The sequence below is a fragment of the Myotis davidii genome, unplaced genomic scaffold (assembly GCF_000327345.1).
Source record: "Myotis davidii unplaced genomic scaffold, ASM32734v1 scaffold534, whole genome shotgun sequence".
Classification (NCBI taxonomy): Eukaryota; Metazoa; Chordata; class Mammalia; order Chiroptera; family Vespertilionidae; genus Myotis; species Myotis davidii.
In genome coordinates, this window is record NW_006286678.1 from 2,977,763 (window position 1) to 2,998,506 (window position 20,744).

At 40.7% G+C, this 20,744-nt stretch overlaps 1 protein-coding gene across 1 annotated transcript; it reads right to left on the reverse strand.

The window, feature by feature from the left end:
- Window positions 1–5,929: 5,929 nt before the first annotated feature.
- On the reverse strand, window positions 5,930–20,308 carry ANP32B (acidic nuclear phosphoprotein 32 family member B). The gene is made up of 6 exons (XM_006758441.2): window positions 20,045–20,308; window positions 16,474–16,596; window positions 11,275–11,464; window positions 9,108–9,232; window positions 7,599–7,668; window positions 5,930–6,392 (listed from the first exon to the last, which is right to left on the reverse strand). Exons 1-6 carry the CDS (start codon window positions 20,291–20,293, stop codon window positions 6,325–6,327), a joined length of 825 nt encoding a protein of 274 aa, XP_006758504.1. The 5' UTR covers window positions 20,294–20,308; the 3' UTR covers window positions 5,930–6,324.
- Window positions 20,309–20,744: the final 436 nt, after the last annotated feature.

The window sequence follows — 20,744 nt, forward strand, 5'->3', positions numbered from 1 at the left end:
GAGGAGCAAGAACTTGGGGACTTGGGAGGAGGGCGGCCACTGTTCACAGCATATCTGGTGGCTAGGGGGAGGGGAGGAGATAAAAGGGTGAAAATAAACCTTTTCTTGGGAGAGTCCGTTATTAAAAACAGATGAAAAACTGGCTCCTGAAGGAAAGGGGTCTCGGAGTTGAGGGGTTCTGAGGTGCATGTTCGGAGGCCATGAGGAAGCAGAGGAAAGAAGGAGATTGCAGCAGACTTCATTCATGTGTGACGTGTGTGTGCTTGGCTGTGACATGTGCTGCATGTCTTTCAAATCTAAATGGCCGTTCACACCTGGCTGAGGCTGATCAACACACCCTGGTTGCAGAGAAAATGAAATCCAACAATAAAATAACTCAGTCACTTTGGGCTAAAGAAGTCATTATGGTTTTGCTTAGTTTATAAATAAGTGGAAATTAATTTAAAGGGGGAAAAGGAGAGATTGTTTTAAAGTAGTTATCCCACAAGAGCAAGTTAGGCTGATGTAATATGTGATTAAATGACAGCTTTCAGTATATTCAAGTAGTACTACTGTACTTTACTATAATGAGGAAAGGATGCAATTTTCATTCCTCTCTTGTTCTTTTTAAAATTTCTGTTGCTTTCTGTTGCTTTTGCTGCTTGGATAATGAATCACTGGCTTGCCATCATCCTAAGGATCAAGTTTAAAATCCTTAGGATGGTTTACCAAGCCCAACTTAACCTCTCTAGGTTTACCCCTCTCACCTCCAGGCTTTGGCACAGGCTGTTCCCAGAGCCTGCACACTCCCCACTCCTCTACCTCTGCCATTCGGAGCCAGGCTTGGCCATCGGCTGCAGGTCCTTCAGCCTCAAAGTCACTTCCTCTGATCTCTCCAACAACCTTTTCTAGGCTGCCATAGGACCTTCCTCTTCACCCAGTTATTACCCTTTATGGTAACTGCCATAGTTTCCTCTAGGCTGTGAGCTCCTTTGAGTCAGGAACCATCTGGAGCACCTACTCAGCACTAAACCCAGAGCAAAGCACTAGTAACACCATGAACAAGACAGACCAGGCCTCTGCCTTTTTTAAAAAAATATATTTTATTGATTTTTTACAGAGAGGAAGGGAGAGGGATAGAGAGTTAGAAACATTGATGAGAGAGAATCATCGATCAGCTGCCTCCTGCACACCCCCTACTGGGGATGTGCCAGCAACCAAGGTACATGCCCTTGACTGGAATCGAACCCAGGACTCTTCAGTCCCCAGGCCAACGCTCTATCCAGTGAGCCAAACCGGCTAGGGCAAGGCCTCTGCCTTTTATGTTGCTTAGAGCCTTGTGTTATGAGTGTCCTACTGGCCAGGAGCTCCTTGAGAGCAGGGTCTGGACTGTTTCCTATTGTATCCTGCATACCAACCACAGGATTTCTTAACTTAGTTGTACCAATGAACATTTTCTGAATGAGCGAGTGCAGAAAAGATGACAATGAAGACTGAGGCATAACTGACTTCATGTTTACCCCCAGGCACATTCAGCCTCTTAGGGGAACATAACTCTTCTCTAAAGTCAGCTTTCTGGAAAATTTCTGAGGAAGCGAGGTATTGATCACCCAAGCTCCCCAACCTGAGTGGTAGATGTCAGTATTTGTAGAGTCCTGTTTGCTCAACCCCTAAGCATCTCACAGTTCCAACTCAGAAAGCTGTGTTCTCTCTGTCCTAAACCTCTGGAAACAGGCTCTTGTTAGTCTAGACCAGTGGTCGGCAGACTGCGGCTCACGAACCACATGCGGCTCTTTGGCCCCTTGAGTGTGGCTCTTCCACAAAATACCGACTTCTACGCATGGGCCGCGAAGTTTCAATCGCACTGTACATGCGCGCCCACACGTGGTATTTTGTGGAAGAGCCACACTCAAGGGGCCAAAGAGCCGCATGTGGCTCGTGAGCCACAGTTTGCTGACCACTGGCTCTAGACTAAGGAGGAAGAAACAGGTTCACTAGCTTCCTCAGCAGTCTGCAGCCAGGAGCCAGAGGGCATAAGGAGGCACACTGGGCAAAGTGCTAAACTTGGGACTCAGGCAGAGCTGGGTGGGAATCCAGGCCAGGCCCACCACTTACAGGACTTTGAGTAAGGCACTTCACCTCTAAATCCCGCAGTTCCCACATTTCTAAGATGGGGATTATAGTGTATTATTCACAAGGGTGGGGGGTCGGGTAGTTTGAGGATTAAAAAAGAATCCTCTTAAATGGCCATCTGCTCCCTTCCTGACTTGAAGCGGAAGTGCCCCCTCGTGGCTGATACACATCCTGCTCCTGCTACAGCGAGACGAATGCTACTACCAGACTGACCAGTGTGATCAGTAAAACCAATATTCTAGGATTCCTACTGCAGTTTTTGGAAAACACCCCATTCACTGTCAGTCCCGGGGTGCAGCCCTCGTTCAGCTTTTCCCCGGTAACTGTCACCGTCTCCTCTCTGGTTTCCTGCGACAGGTCAACCCTTCTACTGTATGGAGCCCAAAGCACAGCTGTCATTTTCCACCAGCCAAACCCTTACCTGTTCCTTGGGGAGGTGCTGGGGTAACTGAGAGTGACAGCCCGAATAACTACCGGCATCCCTGACGCCGGTTAGGACTTGGAGTGTCCCCCGTTCAGAGTTATACACCTGGATCAGAGCTGAGCTCACTTAGTTTGGGCCCTGTGTTTTCAGATGAGGAAATGAAGGCTCACAGAAGGAAAAGTGACTTGGGAAGGTCACATCCAGCTAGTAGCCAGGCTGGGGCTCGACAGGGCTTTCGATTCTGTTTGAAGTCTCCTTCACAACTCCACTCTTGCTTTCTCGGGGCTGGGGTGGGAAGGTGAACACACACATAAACATACACACCAAACCCCTCCTGGCCTGGGGCCAAGCCCCTCGATCAGAGTCACCTTAGGGTCATTTTCTTTTCCCTGTGCCCTCCCCAGCACTGCGGGGACAAGTTATAAAGTACGTGCTCAGAGATGATGAAGCTGACCTAATTGGCTCTGGGGAGAACTACACTTGCTGTAATCTTGGTGGTTTTCCTACAGAGCAACTGTTTGGCTGGCCGGAGCCTAAGTAGGCTGGTAACTTGACTCCCTTTTCAAACTGTCAACAGTGGTATCAGCAGCCTTATTAAAATTGATGTCAGCACAACTTGACAGGGCTGGAGAAGAGGGAAGGTCATAGCCTAAGGGTAAAACCTCTGTGGTTCTGCCTCGCCTTTCTCTGGTTGTAGGGTAGTGTACCCCAAATAGAAATGCCAGAAATAACAAAGGAGTGACTCTGCTGTACTATGCCCACGTGTTAAGGTCGGAATCCTGGTGATGGGGGTGGGGGACTAGCCTCTTACACAAGATGTCTGCATTTCCTTGAGAAATGCCAGTCACTCCTCGGCTCCTGGATTCCCGTAGGAGTGAATTCAAGGTAAGAGCACGAAGTTGAAAACAGGGCCACATCGTTTCCCGCCTCGGTCCTTTCACTACTTCACCAGGTGAGCCAGCTGTTGTCCCTCTCCAGTGCCTCGGCTTCTCCATCCCTACAATGAGCAATGGCCCCAAGGCTCTTATTATTACAGAACAGGGAAGGGCTGGTGGAAAATGTCACAGGGACAGAGCAGTTGCTCTGGCTGGAGGCAGGGTTATATGTGAAAGAGATGCCTCTACTGACCACAAAGGACCAAGTCAGGACTAGCCCATCACAGCTCCCAACCTGCTCAGATATTTTAATGGCTCAAATATGTGCTGCAAAAGCTGGAGGCCAACCCGCTCAATGAAGGTCTGGCAACTCCAGAAATACGGTCTGTTCTGTGAACTCATTACCAAAAAGCTTGCTGCTGCTTAAGAATTTAAGATTTGTCTTTCGTCAAGAATAGCTGAGCCTCAAGGACCTCCCAGAGGTCAGAATGCCACAGGCTTCTGGGAAACCTAAACTTAGAAGAAAAACATGGTAGAAATGAAAATGTGGCTTGATAATTCCTTAGACACGTACTGGCCATATGTAGTAGGCCAAGTTGACGTTTTACAAAGTGAATACGTAAAAGCCCAGCTGGTGTGGCTCAGTGGTTGAGACATGACCTCTGAACCAGGAAGTCAGAGTTCAATTCCTCACTGGGGCACATGCCCTGCTTGTGGGTTCTATTCCCAGTAGGGAGCAAGCAGGAGGCAGCAAATTGATTCTCTCTCATCACTGATGTTTCTCTCTCCCTCTCTGAAATAAAATCATTTAAGACAAAACAAAGTGAATGCATAAAAAGGTTTGGCCTTCTCTAGGATAAGGTCCCAAATTACTACTCCAGCCTCACCTGGCCATTCCCCTTTTCATTCTTTCTCTAGTCAAATTTGCATGTACTCAGTAATCCCTACTTCTGCTCATCATGCTCCTCCCTCTTTCCTCCATTCCTATTTCTAAATTCTACACATATTTGCATGTACAGCTCAAGCAGTTTCCTTCCTAGGAAACTTCTGCAATCCTACCTAGAAGCCATCTTTCCAGCCTGAGCTAACACTTACTGGACTCTTGTTCTGACCCAGTAAATATCATCCCCATGTTTCCTCTTCTCTGCTCTGAGCACCTAAGGGCTGGCTTGTCTCTAACCCAACACCCTCCTTCTTGCCCAACCCTGGCATATCCTCGGTTCTTGGAAGATACTGGAAAGTTTTATAAACTTGAGAAAGCAAGGAAAACAACCATCCAAAGTTACATTTTCTATGTGACATCATCTGCAAAACCTAAGGACACTTGGGCTACAGAAGAAAATGCTTTATAATGAATTGAAGGTTTGCCAAATAGCAGATAAGGTCTGTGGTTGAGTAAAATAAAGTAGTATCTGCTAAACCAGAAATCAACCCAATTTTCTTGAATTTCCTTTGCAAAATGCACACTCTAAAAACTAGTGACTTCAAATTTTAAAATAGGTATTTTGGGGGTTCCAATGATACTATGTAACGTTTTCTAGATATAAATTCCAATCTTAAAGACTACTTTTACACACACAAAATCCCCACTCATTCTAGTAGCTTATAGCTAAAACAATCCTCAAATATTCCACTTAAAAAATATTGGCAGTGCAGTCACACATGAAGTGGTTGAGCCACTGAATAGACTGCAGAATATCTTACCCCTCCCCCAAATCCCTGTAAGATCTGTAAGAATAGAGAACATTTCCATCTTCTGGAAAAGCTGAACTGACCTCAGGCAGTGCCTACACTCCTGCCCTTCCACAAGGCTTTTCACGTCATTCCTCCTTAGCACGCCTGTCTTGGTAACACACCCTCTGTTCACCTGTCAGTCAAACCCTACATTTCAGCCTTGGTGTAAAGCCCATGTTTTCTTCAGACCTTCCTGTCAGTGAGGGCCACAGACCATCAGTGCGGCAGGACTTCAGAAGCCACTAGGTCACACCCCTCCGATTTGTAGACTGGGAGGTGATCCAGGATCAACACAGGTCGCCCAGGAAATCAGCAGCAGCGTCAGAACTAGAATTCAGATCTCCCGGGACCCAGGGCAAGGTCTTCTCCTTTATACTAGCCTCTCTTCCTTAATTCAACTATTATGTGCACCTCACATTATTTTGACTTGCTTTCAGGGCCTCCAGAGCACTGCATTTCAAACGTTATTTTTGAAGTCCCCTTCATTTACTCCCAGTCAGCAAAAATGAGAATTGGACTTAAATGCAAAAAGATCCTACACACCCGTACATTTCCCTTCAATAAACACGAATATAAAAATGCCAAAGAAACCAGTTCTTCAGTGTGTTTTAAACATGAACTTACAGTTAAAGTCTAATTTAAAAATGTAAGCATACAACTAGGCTTTACCAAAGAGGAATGTGTTTATTTCACTGAAATTCTTAAAAATATTTTTTGGCAGTTGTCACATAAAATGTCCTAATGTAAAAAAAATGTCATTAAAAAGAACAGAAAGGCATGAAAAAACAGACCCAAAATGTTAAGATTTTATTTACAAGGCTTCTTGTTGTACAGAAAGTAAAAATGCTGTTACAGTCTTGGTGTAACTGGTAGCCACAGCTGGTTGCCTCACCAATCACAGCTATCCACGCTACAGCAAGAGTCTTACATGAAAACCTAACAACGCTTACAATGTTGTTGGGGTGCAGTCCCCAAGCTTGGTGGTGAATTTCCAAAAGGGACTAAATGGAGGAAGGCGGAATGTCACAGGAACTATTCTTTGGCTCTTTGGGTGGGTGGGTGTCCTGGGGTTTGTATCACAGCTACCTTTTTTTTTTTTTTAAACAGCTACCAAATCCATATGATGAGCAGTCCAACCAATACTGAACAGTTCTTTTTTTTTGCAGATTATTTGGGTTCTTAATCATCTTCTCCTTCATCATCTGTTTCTCTCTTCCTCTTTTCACCTTTCCCGCTTTCTTCCTCCTCTGTACAATAACAAAAATTCACTTTGAGACAATTGGAAAGGCATTTTGCCTAAGTTATTGCTAACGAAGGTAAAAACAATGAATTTTCTGATGGTTGAGATGATAAAAAAAAGATGCCAGCTAAATCTGATAGGCAGGTTGTTAATTAAGAGCTATTAATTTTAAAAAGCATAGTGACCACAGAACCAAGAAGGCAAAATGCACAGCAGCATCTCAAATCACAACAAAGTTAAGCCAGTTTCCTCAATTTTAAGTTGCAGTCTCCCAAATGTTTCTTACACTTGTTGGTCCATTGAGAGATTTGCTTATCAGGGACTTTGGAGTTAGTTAGCCTGTTTCCTTGTTTATAAAATGGGGACAATGGTACTAACTTGGAGAGTTACTCTGAAGACTAATGGAGATAACAGTATTTAGTCTTGAACATGGCAAGATTCAAATTGTAGTGAGTTGATATTAACTAAAAAGAGATTTCTAGATGCCTCAGGTTTTTGAGACAGAGACCTATATATCATTGTTTTTTCAACTAGTAAAAATTCATGGCTATTAAATGAAATTAACTAAATCTGTGTCAAACTATGTTCCATAAAGCTCCTGGGAGGCAGAAACCAGGTCCCAAGGATTGCTCTTCTATCACTGTAAATTTAGTCCAGTGCGTGGCACAGAGAACAGATGCTGGGAAAAAAAATTGAACCAATGGAAAGCACGCAAACCACCTGGTATTCTGAAACCTATATATGCATGAGAATCTGTGCTTTCAATGAGTAATTAACAAATGGATATTTCACTGGTTTGGGTTAAGGTGGAAAGGAATAACACTAATAAAATTGGAAAGGTGTTATGTATACATTCTGCAAAAATTATGACACAATTACTAAGACTCTTGTAAATGAAAGAATTGAAAACACAGAAATCTTATGCCTGGCAATAATCTGAATGATGGGTCCTAAAAACATAGTTCAAGTGTGGGGACTGAAAACTGGGCCTCCTTCCCTCAGAGAGACAGTCTTAATTACTTGCTACATAGAGCAGGTGAACTACACCAGTGTAGACACGCTGACAGGGCTACACAAGGGCCTGTGAAGACCACCAGGGCAAAGGGCATTTTTTTTCTTCTCAGTGGTTGTGACAAATTCTAAGTTAATGGGACAGCTGCCCCATACCCCGATTTTTAGCTGAGGAGGACCAAAATGCATGCTTCACACCCACCTTCATCCTCATCCTCATCCTCGTCGTCTTCATCTTCATCAACTTCTCCATCATGTCCAAATTCTTCTTCCTAAAGAATAGTATGGCAATTATCATTATTAGATTAATTCTGCCAAGTTGATAAGTACAAAAAGTATAAATTTCCCAATAAATGTAACAATCCATCAAGGAGAAAACTTTTACGTTTTTATCTACTTTGATGTACTGAGATATGTGGGTTTCTCTTAATAAGCTTAATTTAAATTCTTCTTTAAAAATTCCCAGCTGATGTGGCTCAGTGGTTAAGTATTGACCCATGTACCAAGAGGTCACTGGTTCGATTTCTGGTCAGGGCATATGCCCAGGTTGCAGGATCGAACCCCAGTAGGCAGAAGACAGCTGATGGGTGATGTTTCTTATCTCTCTATCCCTCTCCCTTTCCCTCTCTCTAAAAATCAATAAAAACATACTTTAAAAAAAGTTGCTTTTCAGAAGTAAGCATTTCATTTACCAGACATTCTTAATAGTATACAAGTTTAAATGAATAATTCAAGAAATGGTTTTAAAATCTTGAATTTCAAAGCAGGTTTGGACAAAGATTTCTACATTACCATCATTATAAAATGTTTCCTTCAGGAACTTAATTTCATTAAATACCTTATGAGATTATACAAATGCTCAGCCTTACTTCTGTACAAAAAAAGAACATGTTTTTGGTGATGTCTAACTTTCCTGGCCTGTTGTTTTCACAAACCTCCTTGAGGGTCAAAGTTAAGTCACTCCTTTCTCCTGTCCTTCTATGGCATTCAACTCCTTACTGACATTGTGTTACTTAGGGGTTCCCTTAAACTAGACTACCTGCTCTTGCAGGGTAGGACCACGTTTAAAAAAATGTTATTACTTTGGAGAGAGAGAAATATTGATGTGGGAGAGAAACATCGATCAGCTGCCTCCTTCACATCCCCTCTACTGGAGATTGAATCCGCAACCCAGACATGTGCTCTGACCAGGAATCGAACTGGTGTCTTTTTGGTACATGAGATGACACTCAACCAAGTGAGCCACACATGCCAGGGCAGGACCACATCCCTATTTAACTTGGCATCCCTAGCTCTTTTAACACAGAAGGTGTATATTTGCTGAATTAGGCTGAATATACAAGAACAAGTCAAGACCTGGTAAACATACCCGTCCTTTCAATACAACAAAGGAACAGACATACCTTCAGTTCTCAATGTTTCCAGTTTTCTCACCCTACTGAATGAATACTCAACTCACTGCTTCCTCCCAAAGTTAAAGGGTTAAAACTTACTTTGCAGAGCCAAGAACTGTGTCCTGTAGCATTCAGTAAGCATTCCATTTAGTATTTATTAAGAGAGTGGGTTTATAAGTGCTAAATTAATCAGACTGATATTAGTCTACTCAAACGTATATTATTTTCTTCAGAAGGCCTTTCTTTTTCTTTCCTTTCTTCTTAAAAAGGAATCTATACTTTTAATCATTTTAAATAGGAAGCAGAGTTGCACTGACCTCCCCACTGACTTCATCTTCATCCTCTTCTCCTTCTACATCTTCGTCTTCATCTTCATCCTCTTCATCATCAAATTCTTCTTCCTCACCATCCTCATCCTCCTCGTCCTCCTCATCTTCTCCTTCTGAAAACAGTCCAAAAGGAATTCATTAAATACCCTTGATGTCCCATGAGAGTACATCTGCTAGATGTTGAGAAATTATGGGTTGGTCCACAGGACAAATGCTGGACTACACCAACATCAGGGGAAACCGTGAACCACAGTTACCCTCTTGCTCCCAAGCTGCTGTAGCTCAGTCCTTGTCCTACAGAATCCCACAACATCTGGAGGCCAGGACTCCTGGGAGACTAGATGGACACTATAACACTTTATCCAGGTCTGGCATTTGACTGCAAGTAAGGAAGGGGGAAGAGGGTAGGGATGTGCATGTATAAAACATGATCAGTTATGAACCAGAACTATTAAAGGTCAGTCATGGGAACATGAATGTTTTACTATTTTTTCTACCTTTGTCTATGTCTAAAATTTTCCACAGTAAAAAGTCACAAAAAATTGAAACAAAAATATTCTTCTGAGGTAAGGGTACGACTACAAAGCTGCCCAAATGGGGAGCTTGGGAGATGCCGACTAACAAACCTGTGACAAGCTGCGGAGGCATCTCCATACCGTGTCTCCATTTGGTGGAGGCTTCTAGCCAAGCAGTTACCTCTCTGGTCCCAGAGCTTGCTGAGCTCTATTCTGCCTCCTAGCCTCTCAACACTCTTCCCTCTTCTGTTTGGCTAACACGGATTCAACCTCTGAATCTCAATGAAAAATCACTTCCTTGGGCAGATAAGCCAGACCTACGAATCCCAGCTCTCTCTCACACAAGCACCCCGTTCTTCTCCATGACCTCACACCTTGCTCACTTGTGATTATTTAACACTTTCTTCTTCGTAGGAAGCTCCAAGAGGACAGAGACCATGATGTGGTTCTGAGGAACCCTCCACCCCTCCAAAAGTTTTCTTTACAGGCTCTTTCACAGGTGGCCGTTCAGCCTGTTTAAAATGAACCTCAACAGACCACAGGAGGCACAAAGGGTTCTTAGGGATAACTGAAAACCTGTGGTGAGGGGAACAAGTGACATAAATATTTGGAAGAAGGTGAGATGTCCTATTTTGTGACATCTTACAGACTTCACAGCCATGAGTTTGATATGCTTGTCTTACATCCCATCCTCTCTCTTTTTGCCTTATCTCAAATCTCCTGCAAAATCAAACTGTAAAGATGCTTCCAGAGCACAGCACCAATAATGGCACCAAGTTGCCTGATGTTTTTTCCTCCTCTGCTTTTCTTAATCATTTCTGTCTTGTACATTTTTTATTTTAAAGAAAAGAGATATTTAAAAATAATGAGTCTAAAAGCTAACTAGATGTAAAAAACCTTGATCAGATGTCAATGATAAAACCTATCTTCTAAATCCATGTTATATCCAGAGATTATTTCCCTTATTAATGAAAAATGGAACCTAACACATAGTACTTTGAAATCATCATCTTCTTAGACCCTAGTAATATATTAAAGGCAGGAAACCTATTTTATTTATATTTGGATATAACAAACATATACCAAGTACCTATGAAGTTTTAGGTCCTTTGAATAAAGAAAAAAGCCCGACCCAAGAAAATAATCATAGCATAGTTGGAAGGGACAAGAATAGCAGAGAGACAGGTGCTACGAAAGAGGTAGCAAGGGGATGTTCTAGCATGTTCACGAATCTAATCTCTCGAGGGTATCAGGAGAGTCTTCCTGGAAGTGTTGACAAAGATGAGTTTTGTAAGGATAAGTAAGCAGTAACCACAGCAGGGGAACAGCTAGGAGGAAGACAGAAATGATGGTCTCTTTAGTAAACTGTAAATCACAAGTACTTCAATGGATGGAGCAGTCCATGACTTCTAGGCTGGAAATCCAAGACATTAGCTAACAAACCATTTTTATTTGGAATCATTTAAAGGCTTCAATGTCCCAAGCACTTAGTAAAATTAAACAGAAGTTGTAACTCCAAATTAAATGGAATGCCTACATGTATGCATATAAATTCTTTTTCTCAACAGCAAGAACATTCAGCAGCTTTATCAGGACCCTGGAAGGCAGAAATTAGGTTGACGGAAATAATGTCCAATTACCTTCATCATCCTCTTCTTCATCCACACCGTCCACCTCAGCATCTGAATCAGGAGCTTCTCGATCCTCTCGGTCATAGCCATCCAGGTAAGTCAGCTGGGGCAAGAGCTTGAAGACACTCTCTCGGTAGTCATTCAGGTTAGTAACCTCACAGTTAAACAGATCCAGGCTTTTCAGACATTCCAACTTTTTCTGAAGGATTGAAAAAACATACTTCCTAAACCAAAGGAACCTAAGCAACAAAACCCATCTCCTAAGAGGTAAAAGTCTAGGCTCATATTTAATTAGGTACTACCCACTCAACCTTGTACATAGGAAAACATTTCAACTCCTTTGCAATCTTTATATTAGAGGCCACTAGAGATTTGTAACTAGTCCTTTCTTTCTACATCTACCCTTCTCAAAGAACTGTCTCTTTTTTTTTTTGGCAGCATTAGTCTTAATATGAATTTGAAAAAGTTATTAAAACGGGATCTTCTTATAGTACAAGACAAATCCGAGAATTTGATAAATTTGGTTCAAAACTAAGTTCAAATATTTGAGTAATCAAAAGCCCACTAAGAACTTGCTGGGTATCAAGCAGTCTTCAAAGCTCTGGGGTAGTAGTATGGAAGAAAACTCATCCAACCACCAACTCAATCTCAAGGTGCTTGACATTTCTACTTGGGAACACAGATGTGAAACACGAGAGAACAGAATATAATAAAGCACAAAGTTTAGTGATGCAGACATTTTCTGGAAAGACAGGAATCAATACAGGCTAGGGAAAATGAGTTTAAACTTCAGAAATAAGAAACATTACACTCTTCTTCTTTTTGAATTTTTGGGGAAATGATTGACACTGTTACCAGACTTTTCCATGTAAAATTCTTTTGGTGTTATCATACCTTGAAACTTGTTGAATAGGAAAATTTCCAGGTATTTTACTCAGATCTTCATCTGTTATGAAGTACAATGTACTGGTATTAGTACTTCAACCCCACATCTATTAAGTTTTGATTAAGGGTTAAGAGGTTGGGAGGACAGTGATATTATTACAGGCAAGTTAGGCGACAGCACCAGGACAGCAACCCTCTTAGGGAAAAGAGAGTGCAATCTTATAACAAGCAAAACATGAAGCCTGGTGCCTTTTAGAATAGGGGCAATAAGCCCGGAGGGCATCTGCTATATAGCTGCATAAATGTAACTTTTAATGGTTCTGAATCAAGAGAAAAGGCTTGAAAGAATAAGAAAAAAAACCCACATATAATATATATTTGGTTAATCCTCACCTGAGGATATTTTCCCATTGATTTTTAAGAGTGGAAGGGAGGGTGAGAGACAGAAGTTGCAAAAAATAAATGTTGGTGTTTAAAGCCTTTGATGCTTTATTTGGGAAAGCTATTTCAACATTCACAGGGACCTAGAAAGAAATGCAGATTAAACAAAACCTTGTCTCCAGGACTTGAGGTATCTGTGTAATTCTAGGGAGTTACAAATGATTTGAAAAATCTTTGCTCTAAAGCAGGGCTTGGCAAAAGATTGTGTGCTGGCCCATTCCAAACCACGGCCTGCTTTTGTAAAACAAGTTTTATTCAAACAGAGCCACACTCATTTGTTTATACATTATGTATGGTTTCTTTTGTGCTGCAATGGGGAAGCTGAGTAATTGTGACAGAAACTGTATGGCTGACAAAGCCTAAATGATCTATTATTGGGCCCTTTAGCAAAAAGTGTTGCTGACGGCTGCCCTTACAGAATCTTCATCTTCCTGAGCAAAGATGAGGTTCCCACACTTAATTTACTTTCACTGAGCAGCCCTTGAGAACACAGAGCCAGACAGGGAACACAGAGAAGGGTTACAGCAACAGGAAACTGTACTCCTCAAAACACCAATGTATGATAATCCAAGCAAGGGTTTGTGAATCAAATAATGTGCTTATGTAAGTCAGTCCCCTGAGTTCTTAAGAAAACTGTCCCCAACCCTTCTTAGAGCTGCTTTTATGTCATGCAGCTTTCAGATAAGGTTCCCCACTGGGCAGGCCCTGACCTCCAGAAGCCCAGGTATGAATTCTTGCCAAGAAGGAAAAAAATGCTGAAATGCCACCCCAGACAACTAGATAGCATACTGGGAACTCTTTTCTCTTCACAAAACAGTTGACTCTATACCAGCTAGGATACAACAAGTAAATTTAGGCAGCTTTCCCAAAGAGGCTCAGTCTAAAAATTCATCAAAGGAATGAGCCATGGACTCCTCAAACTTATTCAACCCCTGATATTTAGTGCTCTACAGTGCCCAAGGCTTTTCTCTAGTTTCACCAACTATCCCCGGCACAGGCCCTCCACAGCTCTGTTTTTGGAATGATGACTGTGATATTTTTGGCTACTTCTTGAGAAAGGACCCATTATAATCCGGACATGCCAAACAGTATGCTAGAAAACTAAGTTCAAGAAAATAAACAACAAAATCACAAATAACCATAGTATTCTAGAAACGTTTCAAGTAGTAAAATTACACTTTAAGATCCCAAATATACTACAGATAGATCGTTCAGGATCCCAATGTAATGTTTAAGTACTGCTAAAAAAAAAAATCACAGATTTTTATCATATCATAAATTTGGCCTAAAACTAATAGGCTAGCCATAATAAACATTAAACATTTTATTAACAATAATTTTGCTTGCCTTCTTAGAATTTAGAAGGGCTTTTGGGGATGGTTTGGATGGCCCAGGTCTCTTAAAAAAGGTGTCCAAGGAAGTTTGAAATGATGCCTTCTTTGTCTCTCGATTAATGTCCCTGTAGCAAGCAGAGGCATTCACAATCATTGCATTGACTGTTAGAACTGGGCTCAATGTAGACGGTGTTCAAAATGTTATGTGGTTAATGAGGATGAGGATGGTATTTTTCCCCACTGAAGAATACTATCAGAAGTAGAAATTGATCCAACATTTCCCCCTTTCACCTTCTGCTACATTATATTTTATTCTAAGTTCTAACTTTAGGAGACCCACCTAGCACCACTAGGAATCTGAGAAGCAAGTTCAGAGAAGGGCAGGAGCCCAGACTTTTCCAGAAAGTCCTGGGTGTGCAGCGCTGCAGCTCTCACTGGCCAGCCAAGTGTGTGACTCTGGACAAGGGATTCAGCCTCTCCCAAGCCTCAGCTTCCTCTTGCGTAAAATGAGGGCCATGCTATTTCTATCCACTTTGTAGAAATGTTCTTTGAGGATTACTAATGAGATAACATACATTAAGCATCCACTATAGTGTATGGTACGTAGCAGATCCTCTAAAAATGATAAAATACAACGATTATTTCTCATTCTTTACTATCCCAGGGAACTGAGACTTTCAGTCATCAAAGGGCCATCATACATCACTGATCAGGTCAGGAACACCCAAGCAAACAGCTCCCACACGCTGCTTCTGCTCTGCCTCTGTCTGCTAGGGCACTGACAAAGGCTTCTGATGAAACAGTTAAGGGGACCCAGGTTGTTATGAGCATTAGGCAACAGCCAATGATCTCACAAGGAAAGGTACTACCTGGTGTTCTGTTCCAGAAAACAAGGGGTTCCTATGCTCACAGTGACCCTGGATTGACAGGCCTGTCATTAACACAAACAATGAAGATTTAATGTTGGTGTCTGACTGGGAGACCATTTGCACTTAATTTCGTGCTCCTGTTAAATAGCTCAAGTCAATTTGGATATGAAACAAAATTGTAGGTAAAAAGAGAACAGTGCAAAGAACAGTGGATTTGGATTTGAATCCCTATTCTGCAAATTATCATATGACTATTAATTAAGTTTTCTAAACTTGGTTTTCTCTACAGTCATTCTCTTCTGTGGCTTATGAGGATACAGTGGGCAAAAGTTAATGTCCTTGAATTCAGCAAAACTCAATAAATGTTTGTTTAAACATTGGAAATGTGGACTGGTTTTGAGAAAAAGAATAGAACCAGTAAAAATGAAGGAGCCTAAGTATCTGAGTGTACCTATCTACAGCAGAAAAGAGGGGCAAAATATATGGAGTAAAGGTAGGAAATAGGCTCCCAACATTTATGAGAAATATGAACTAGACATAGTTCACTTAATGAAATGTACACATAAAGTGACTCAGTAAAAGATGCTTAATCTACATTGGCACAGCACCTCCATTAATTAGGAAGGAAAAACCCTATAATTCTGACAGGAAACCCTCTTTATTGAAAGAAGTCATAATTTAACCTTATCTTCCCTTGAAATATTAATAGAACAGCCTGTACAACTAATATGAAATCCAATTATAAATATACTGTGACATCAGAAAAGATGAATAGCAGAGAATGGCTTATCCTCTTGGGTTCTGTTCTTCTGCATCCTGAAAGACAACTCCTACCTACTGTGTAACCCTCTCCCAATTAATGTTTGGAAGTTAATGGAAACACTGACTTTATGTATACCAAGTTAGTATCATTAAGATGGAATTCTCCCTGTATGGCAAATTTTTAGAATGCCACGTTTAGGTAAAATAGTCATTTATCAATCTTGAATTCATAGACATTTCCAGGTGCCAGCCTGAAGAGGAGCATGTGTGGCTCCCCCACACCTTGCATTAAGCCCTGACTCTAAAAGCTCTTTTATGGCCACCACAACTTCCACCTGGGCTGGACCCCATTAGCACAGCTTTCCAGCTAACAAAGCAAAGTAAGTGCGTTGCCTTATTTTATTTCCAGAACTCCTAAGTGAGGAAACTGAGGCCCAGAGGAAAGAAGCAATTTGCCCAAGGTCACACAGCAAGTCTGTAACTTGTGACACTTAAACTTAACTAATTTTCCATAGCTTATCCAAGTATGTAAGACTGAGGAGGATTTGGGGGTTCTCATGAAAAACTTTGGGCAACAGTGATCCAGCTAGCGCCCAAGATCATGAATTAGGAGATCTAAAACTTATTGGAACTGTCCTTGGACTTCTGTTCCATCTGCAATTCAGATATGCCACACAATATAAACAGCTTTTTCTAGAAAGTATAGAATAGCTTAGCCAGTCCGGGGGGGGGGATAAATGTTTAATTTCGTAAACACATGAAATTTTAAAAGGAAAAGAAAAAAAAAGAATTCCCCTTTTTTGAAGAAAGCCACCACAGTATCAGATAATCAATTATTTCCAATCACTTCCCTTACTATAAAATATGAAAATGAAAATGACCAGTAAGTCTCAGTTTCCAAATTCTTAATTACTTACCAAAGGTTCCAAGGTACTGATATCTTTCAGTTTATTTCCACTTAAATTTAGATGTGTGAGATTTGGAAGTTTTTCTGCCAACATGTCCAGACATCCAGAGATTCTATTGTCACTGAGCTCAAGCTGTGAGAGAAAATGCACACAAAACACACACAAATATACAGAGAGACATATATCATTAAGGTGTTCTAAAGAGCAAATACAGTTTTTAAATACTTACCAAGACCAAACCAATCTCTGTTGTTTTTTTTTAATATATTTTATTGATTTTTCACAGAGAGGAAGGGAGAGAGATAGAGAGCCAGAAACATCGATGAGAGAGAAACATCGATCAGCTGCCTCCTGCACATCTCCCACTGGGGATGTGCCCGCAACCCAGGTACATGCCCTTGACCGAATCGAACCCGGGACCCTTCAGTCCGCAGGCCGACGCTCTCTACACTGAGCCAAACCGGTTCCGGCCCAATCTCTGTTTTTATCAGTGCACGTATGTTCATTTTGTTTAAACCCAAATAAGTAGTTTACGGATCCCAGCAACATTTCCAGGGGAGGAGAGACAGGATAGGATGAGAAGTGTTGTGTTTTCTTAACCAGATACTAATTATAACAGTTTGCTCAAGTGAATGTATTTTCTAACCTAAAAAGTGGGTCACAGCAAATTAGAATTCTTTAAGAAGTTGTAATATGCTATACTTGCCAGGAAGGGTAACTGGTCCATGCATTCTAAGCAGCTTATTTAAGTGTGTGCCAAGCAAAGCCTGCTGTGCCCACTTGGAACCTAATCTGGTCCTTACAGCGTTGACACATTGTGGAGTTCTACATCTGGAAGCCACCAGGGAATCTGCTCTGACGGCTGTAGGAGGACAAGCCCCAAAACACACCCTTAAAGACGCTCCGTGACCTCAGGAAAGGGAGTGGGGCAACAGCTTCAGGGCTGATACAACCAACTCCCTGGAGGCCACTTCTTGCATAAACCTGGCCTTTACAAGAACCTACTCTAATTTCTTAGCTGCGGGTCAAGTAACACAGCAAACGGTGTGCCAATAAAGGAAATGAGCCTTCAGCAAGAAATATTAGAGTGAAAGATACTGGAGCATGGAAAAATTAGATGGTCGAGAGCATCTAATTCAAATTCTTCATTTTGCAGATGAGAAAACTTAGACCATACAGCTGGTATCAATCCCCTTTTTAAATGCCAACAACGGTAATTATATCTAACCCTTACTTAGTACTTAAGTGCCAGGTACTATTGAAAGCACTAGAAATACTACATGATCACTTAATCTCACAATAAACCGATGGGGTAGGTAGGTAGAATTATTACCCCCACTGACAGATGAGGAAAATGAACTACAAAGAGACAGTGAAATATGCCAAAGAGCTCACAGCTGTTACAGTGGTAAACCTATGATTTGAAGCTGGGCAGGATAGTTTCAGAAGAATCCATGCCCTCTGCACTATGCTGTGTACCTTGAAGAGCATGAAAACATAATGTGATTTCATCTATAGCATGCAATGAAATAATGAGCAGAACAGAGGAACTCTTTACTTTAAATAGTTGTTGAAAGAATGAGTTTAAAAAACAATTCAAGCCCAACTAGTGTGGCTCAGTGGTTGAGCATCAACCTATGAACCAGGAGGTCACAGTTCAATTCCCGGTCAGGGCACATGCCCAGGTTGTGGGCTCAATCCCCAGTAAGGGGCATGCAGGAGGCAGCTAATCAATGATTCTCTCTCATCATGTTTCTATGTCTCTTCTCTCTCCCTCTCCCTTCTTCTCCAAAATCAATTAAAGAAAAAATATATATATATAAATGAAGTCTGGTGCTTGGGTGTTATTAAATATTTCAGGAGAATGCAACATTTCCGAAAAAAATTTTCCTTCCAACGTGATACTCAGGAAACCTGTGACATTTATACACCAAATTTCTTTCAGATCCTGTTTTCTTGTTATAAAACAAGCCATTCTGGGGTAAGAAGAAAACAAAGTCCACATCAACTGTAAGAACATCTATATGCCTTTTAAGTCTGATTTATAGATGTCTCCATTCCTCCCTCACTAATTCTATAAGTAACAAATTAAAATAAGACTTCAAAAGGATTTGATAAAGCCTATATACATAGATGGTCACTGATACATTTACTTTCTAAGTCTGACAGTATACTGACCATAATAATTCAGGAAAACGTATCAGGATGCTAGGAAAACAGAACACAAAACACATACTACTAGGATCTGCTAGCATCAAGTTTATGTACATAGATAAAAAGCCACCAATTGTTTACTGAACTAATCAGAGCTTCCAGTGTCACCAATAACCAATGCAAATAAAAAGGATGACTCTTGAATCTCTACTTACCAGAGGAAAGGAAAAAATTTACCAATTTAAATATAACATGATTCTTTGATATAGGAAGCAGGGCACCCTGAAAACCATGGAGTACCTGAGCATTTATTACTTAAATAAAGCAAAGAAAGCATTTCTTGTTTTAATTCATGTGCATATGTAAAAAACAATTCCCCTCAGGACTCAAAAGCAAACTACAGGAACAGCCTACCTACCCCTTTGCTTAAATTTGATTATGAATTTCTTTCTGTGTTTATCTTTGTTTAGACAAAGTTTCAACATAAATTCCCTAATAAAGTGAATACCTAAACATAATCACATACCTTTCTGAATGTTAAAAAAAAAAAAGGTACTGGGTTAGGAAATAGGAAATATGGATTCTAGTTTTGGCTCTAGCACGAACCACTTTTGTGGGTGGCTTTAGGCAAATTACTATACCTTTCTAAATTTACTGATGTGTCTATGAAATAAGGGGCTAGGCTGGAAGACGAAGTTTCTTCCAGTTTTGACATTCTGGAGCTCTGTGACAGATAAATATGCAAGGACACAAGAAAACATGTCTCTTGTTTTTTTAAAGTAGGGGGTGGAGTTGGAGGGCAATAGTGATTGGTTTGCAATTAGACTAATGAAGAGCTAAAAACAGACCATCAGCTAGGATAGAGAAATACAAAACCTTTGTTACAATGGATTCTTGCAGCAAGTCATAGCACATTTTAAACTTCTAGTCATTAAAATTATGTAATGGGTTTGAATTATCAAAGACTATAAATCTGAAAAGTCTTTACTACTCAAACTCATCCTTAATCAACAAACATAAAACATGAGTGATAGGCACCTGTTTCCTAAACCAGAGCATACTAAGAACAAAATGTGTCTAAGATTATAACAACAAATTTATAACTAATAAATTATTCACAAAATAATTATTCTTCATAGCTAATATTTATTTAGCATCCAACATGTATTATTTCCAAACATCACAACAATTCTGTAAGGTCAGGTGGTATCACCAGTTTACAGGTGAGGAAATTGAGCCTTACAAGGATTAAGTAACCTGCAGATCACCCATCAAGGAAATGATAGAACTGGAATTCAATCCCAGATATGCCCAGTTCCAAAGGCTATGTGCTTTCTGCTACATTAAATGCTTCCTTACAGGTAAAACCATGTATTTTTCCCTTCCCGGTATGGTTCCTTTTTACTGTTAAAGAAAAAGCACTCACCTTTTTCAATTTTGGTAGTTTGGGGAGATTTGAAACTGAAATCAAGCCTACATTTATTAAACTGAGGAACTCTAAGTTCACAAATTCATCTGTTAAGCCCTCAATTTTCCCATCATCTGATTTGCAATTGTCCAAGACAAGTTCTCGAACCTGTAGATGACAAAAGAAAAAAGGAAAAGACAAGCTTTCAGAAACATACAGAAAAAAGCAAAAACTTCTACCATAAATACTCAGCAAAAACACCCACATACAGGGGCAGCCTTTAGATCACAGTTATAAATAAATGAAAAATGATTAAGCCTTTAGAAACAATATACTAATAGATACCAAGGGTGGAATGTTACACCACGAATAAAGATGTGAACTCTTTCTTTTCCAGAGACAGAAACTACAGTTCATAAGATAGAAGTGAAGAAACTGTATCTCTCCTATTTCTTTTCCTAAGTCTGTTCCCTTAGGGTTAGCTTTAACTATAAATGCAGAGTGAAGATAACCCTCACCCTCTTTTAGGCTGAGTCTATCTCAAGGCCCAAGAGACTGATACAAGGAAAATATGGAAGTTTTACTTTTCCTATCAAGATCACTAGGAGATGTTGGCAGCACTATACATTTCCACTTGTGGTATTATTAAATCTTTACTAAGATTATCTTGACACTTGGAATGGGTTAAGTGAAGTGTCAAGGTCTTAATTCAAAACAA

Excerpts from the sequence above, each read along its gene's own strand:
- ANP32B (XM_006758441.2), bottom strand. The coding sequence starts at position 20,293 with ATGTGGGTGTTTTTGCTGAGTATTTATGGTAGAAGTTTTTGCTTTTTT. Across the intron at positions 11,465-16,473 it reads TCAGTACCTTGGAACCTTTG|AAAAAGTTGGAATGTCTGAA; the intron begins GTAAGTAATTAA and ends TCAATCCTTCAG. Across the intron at positions 6,393-7,598 it reads GGATGAGGATGAGGATGAAG|AGGAGGAAGAAAGCGGGAAA; the intron begins GTGGGTGTGAAG and ends GTTATTGTACAG.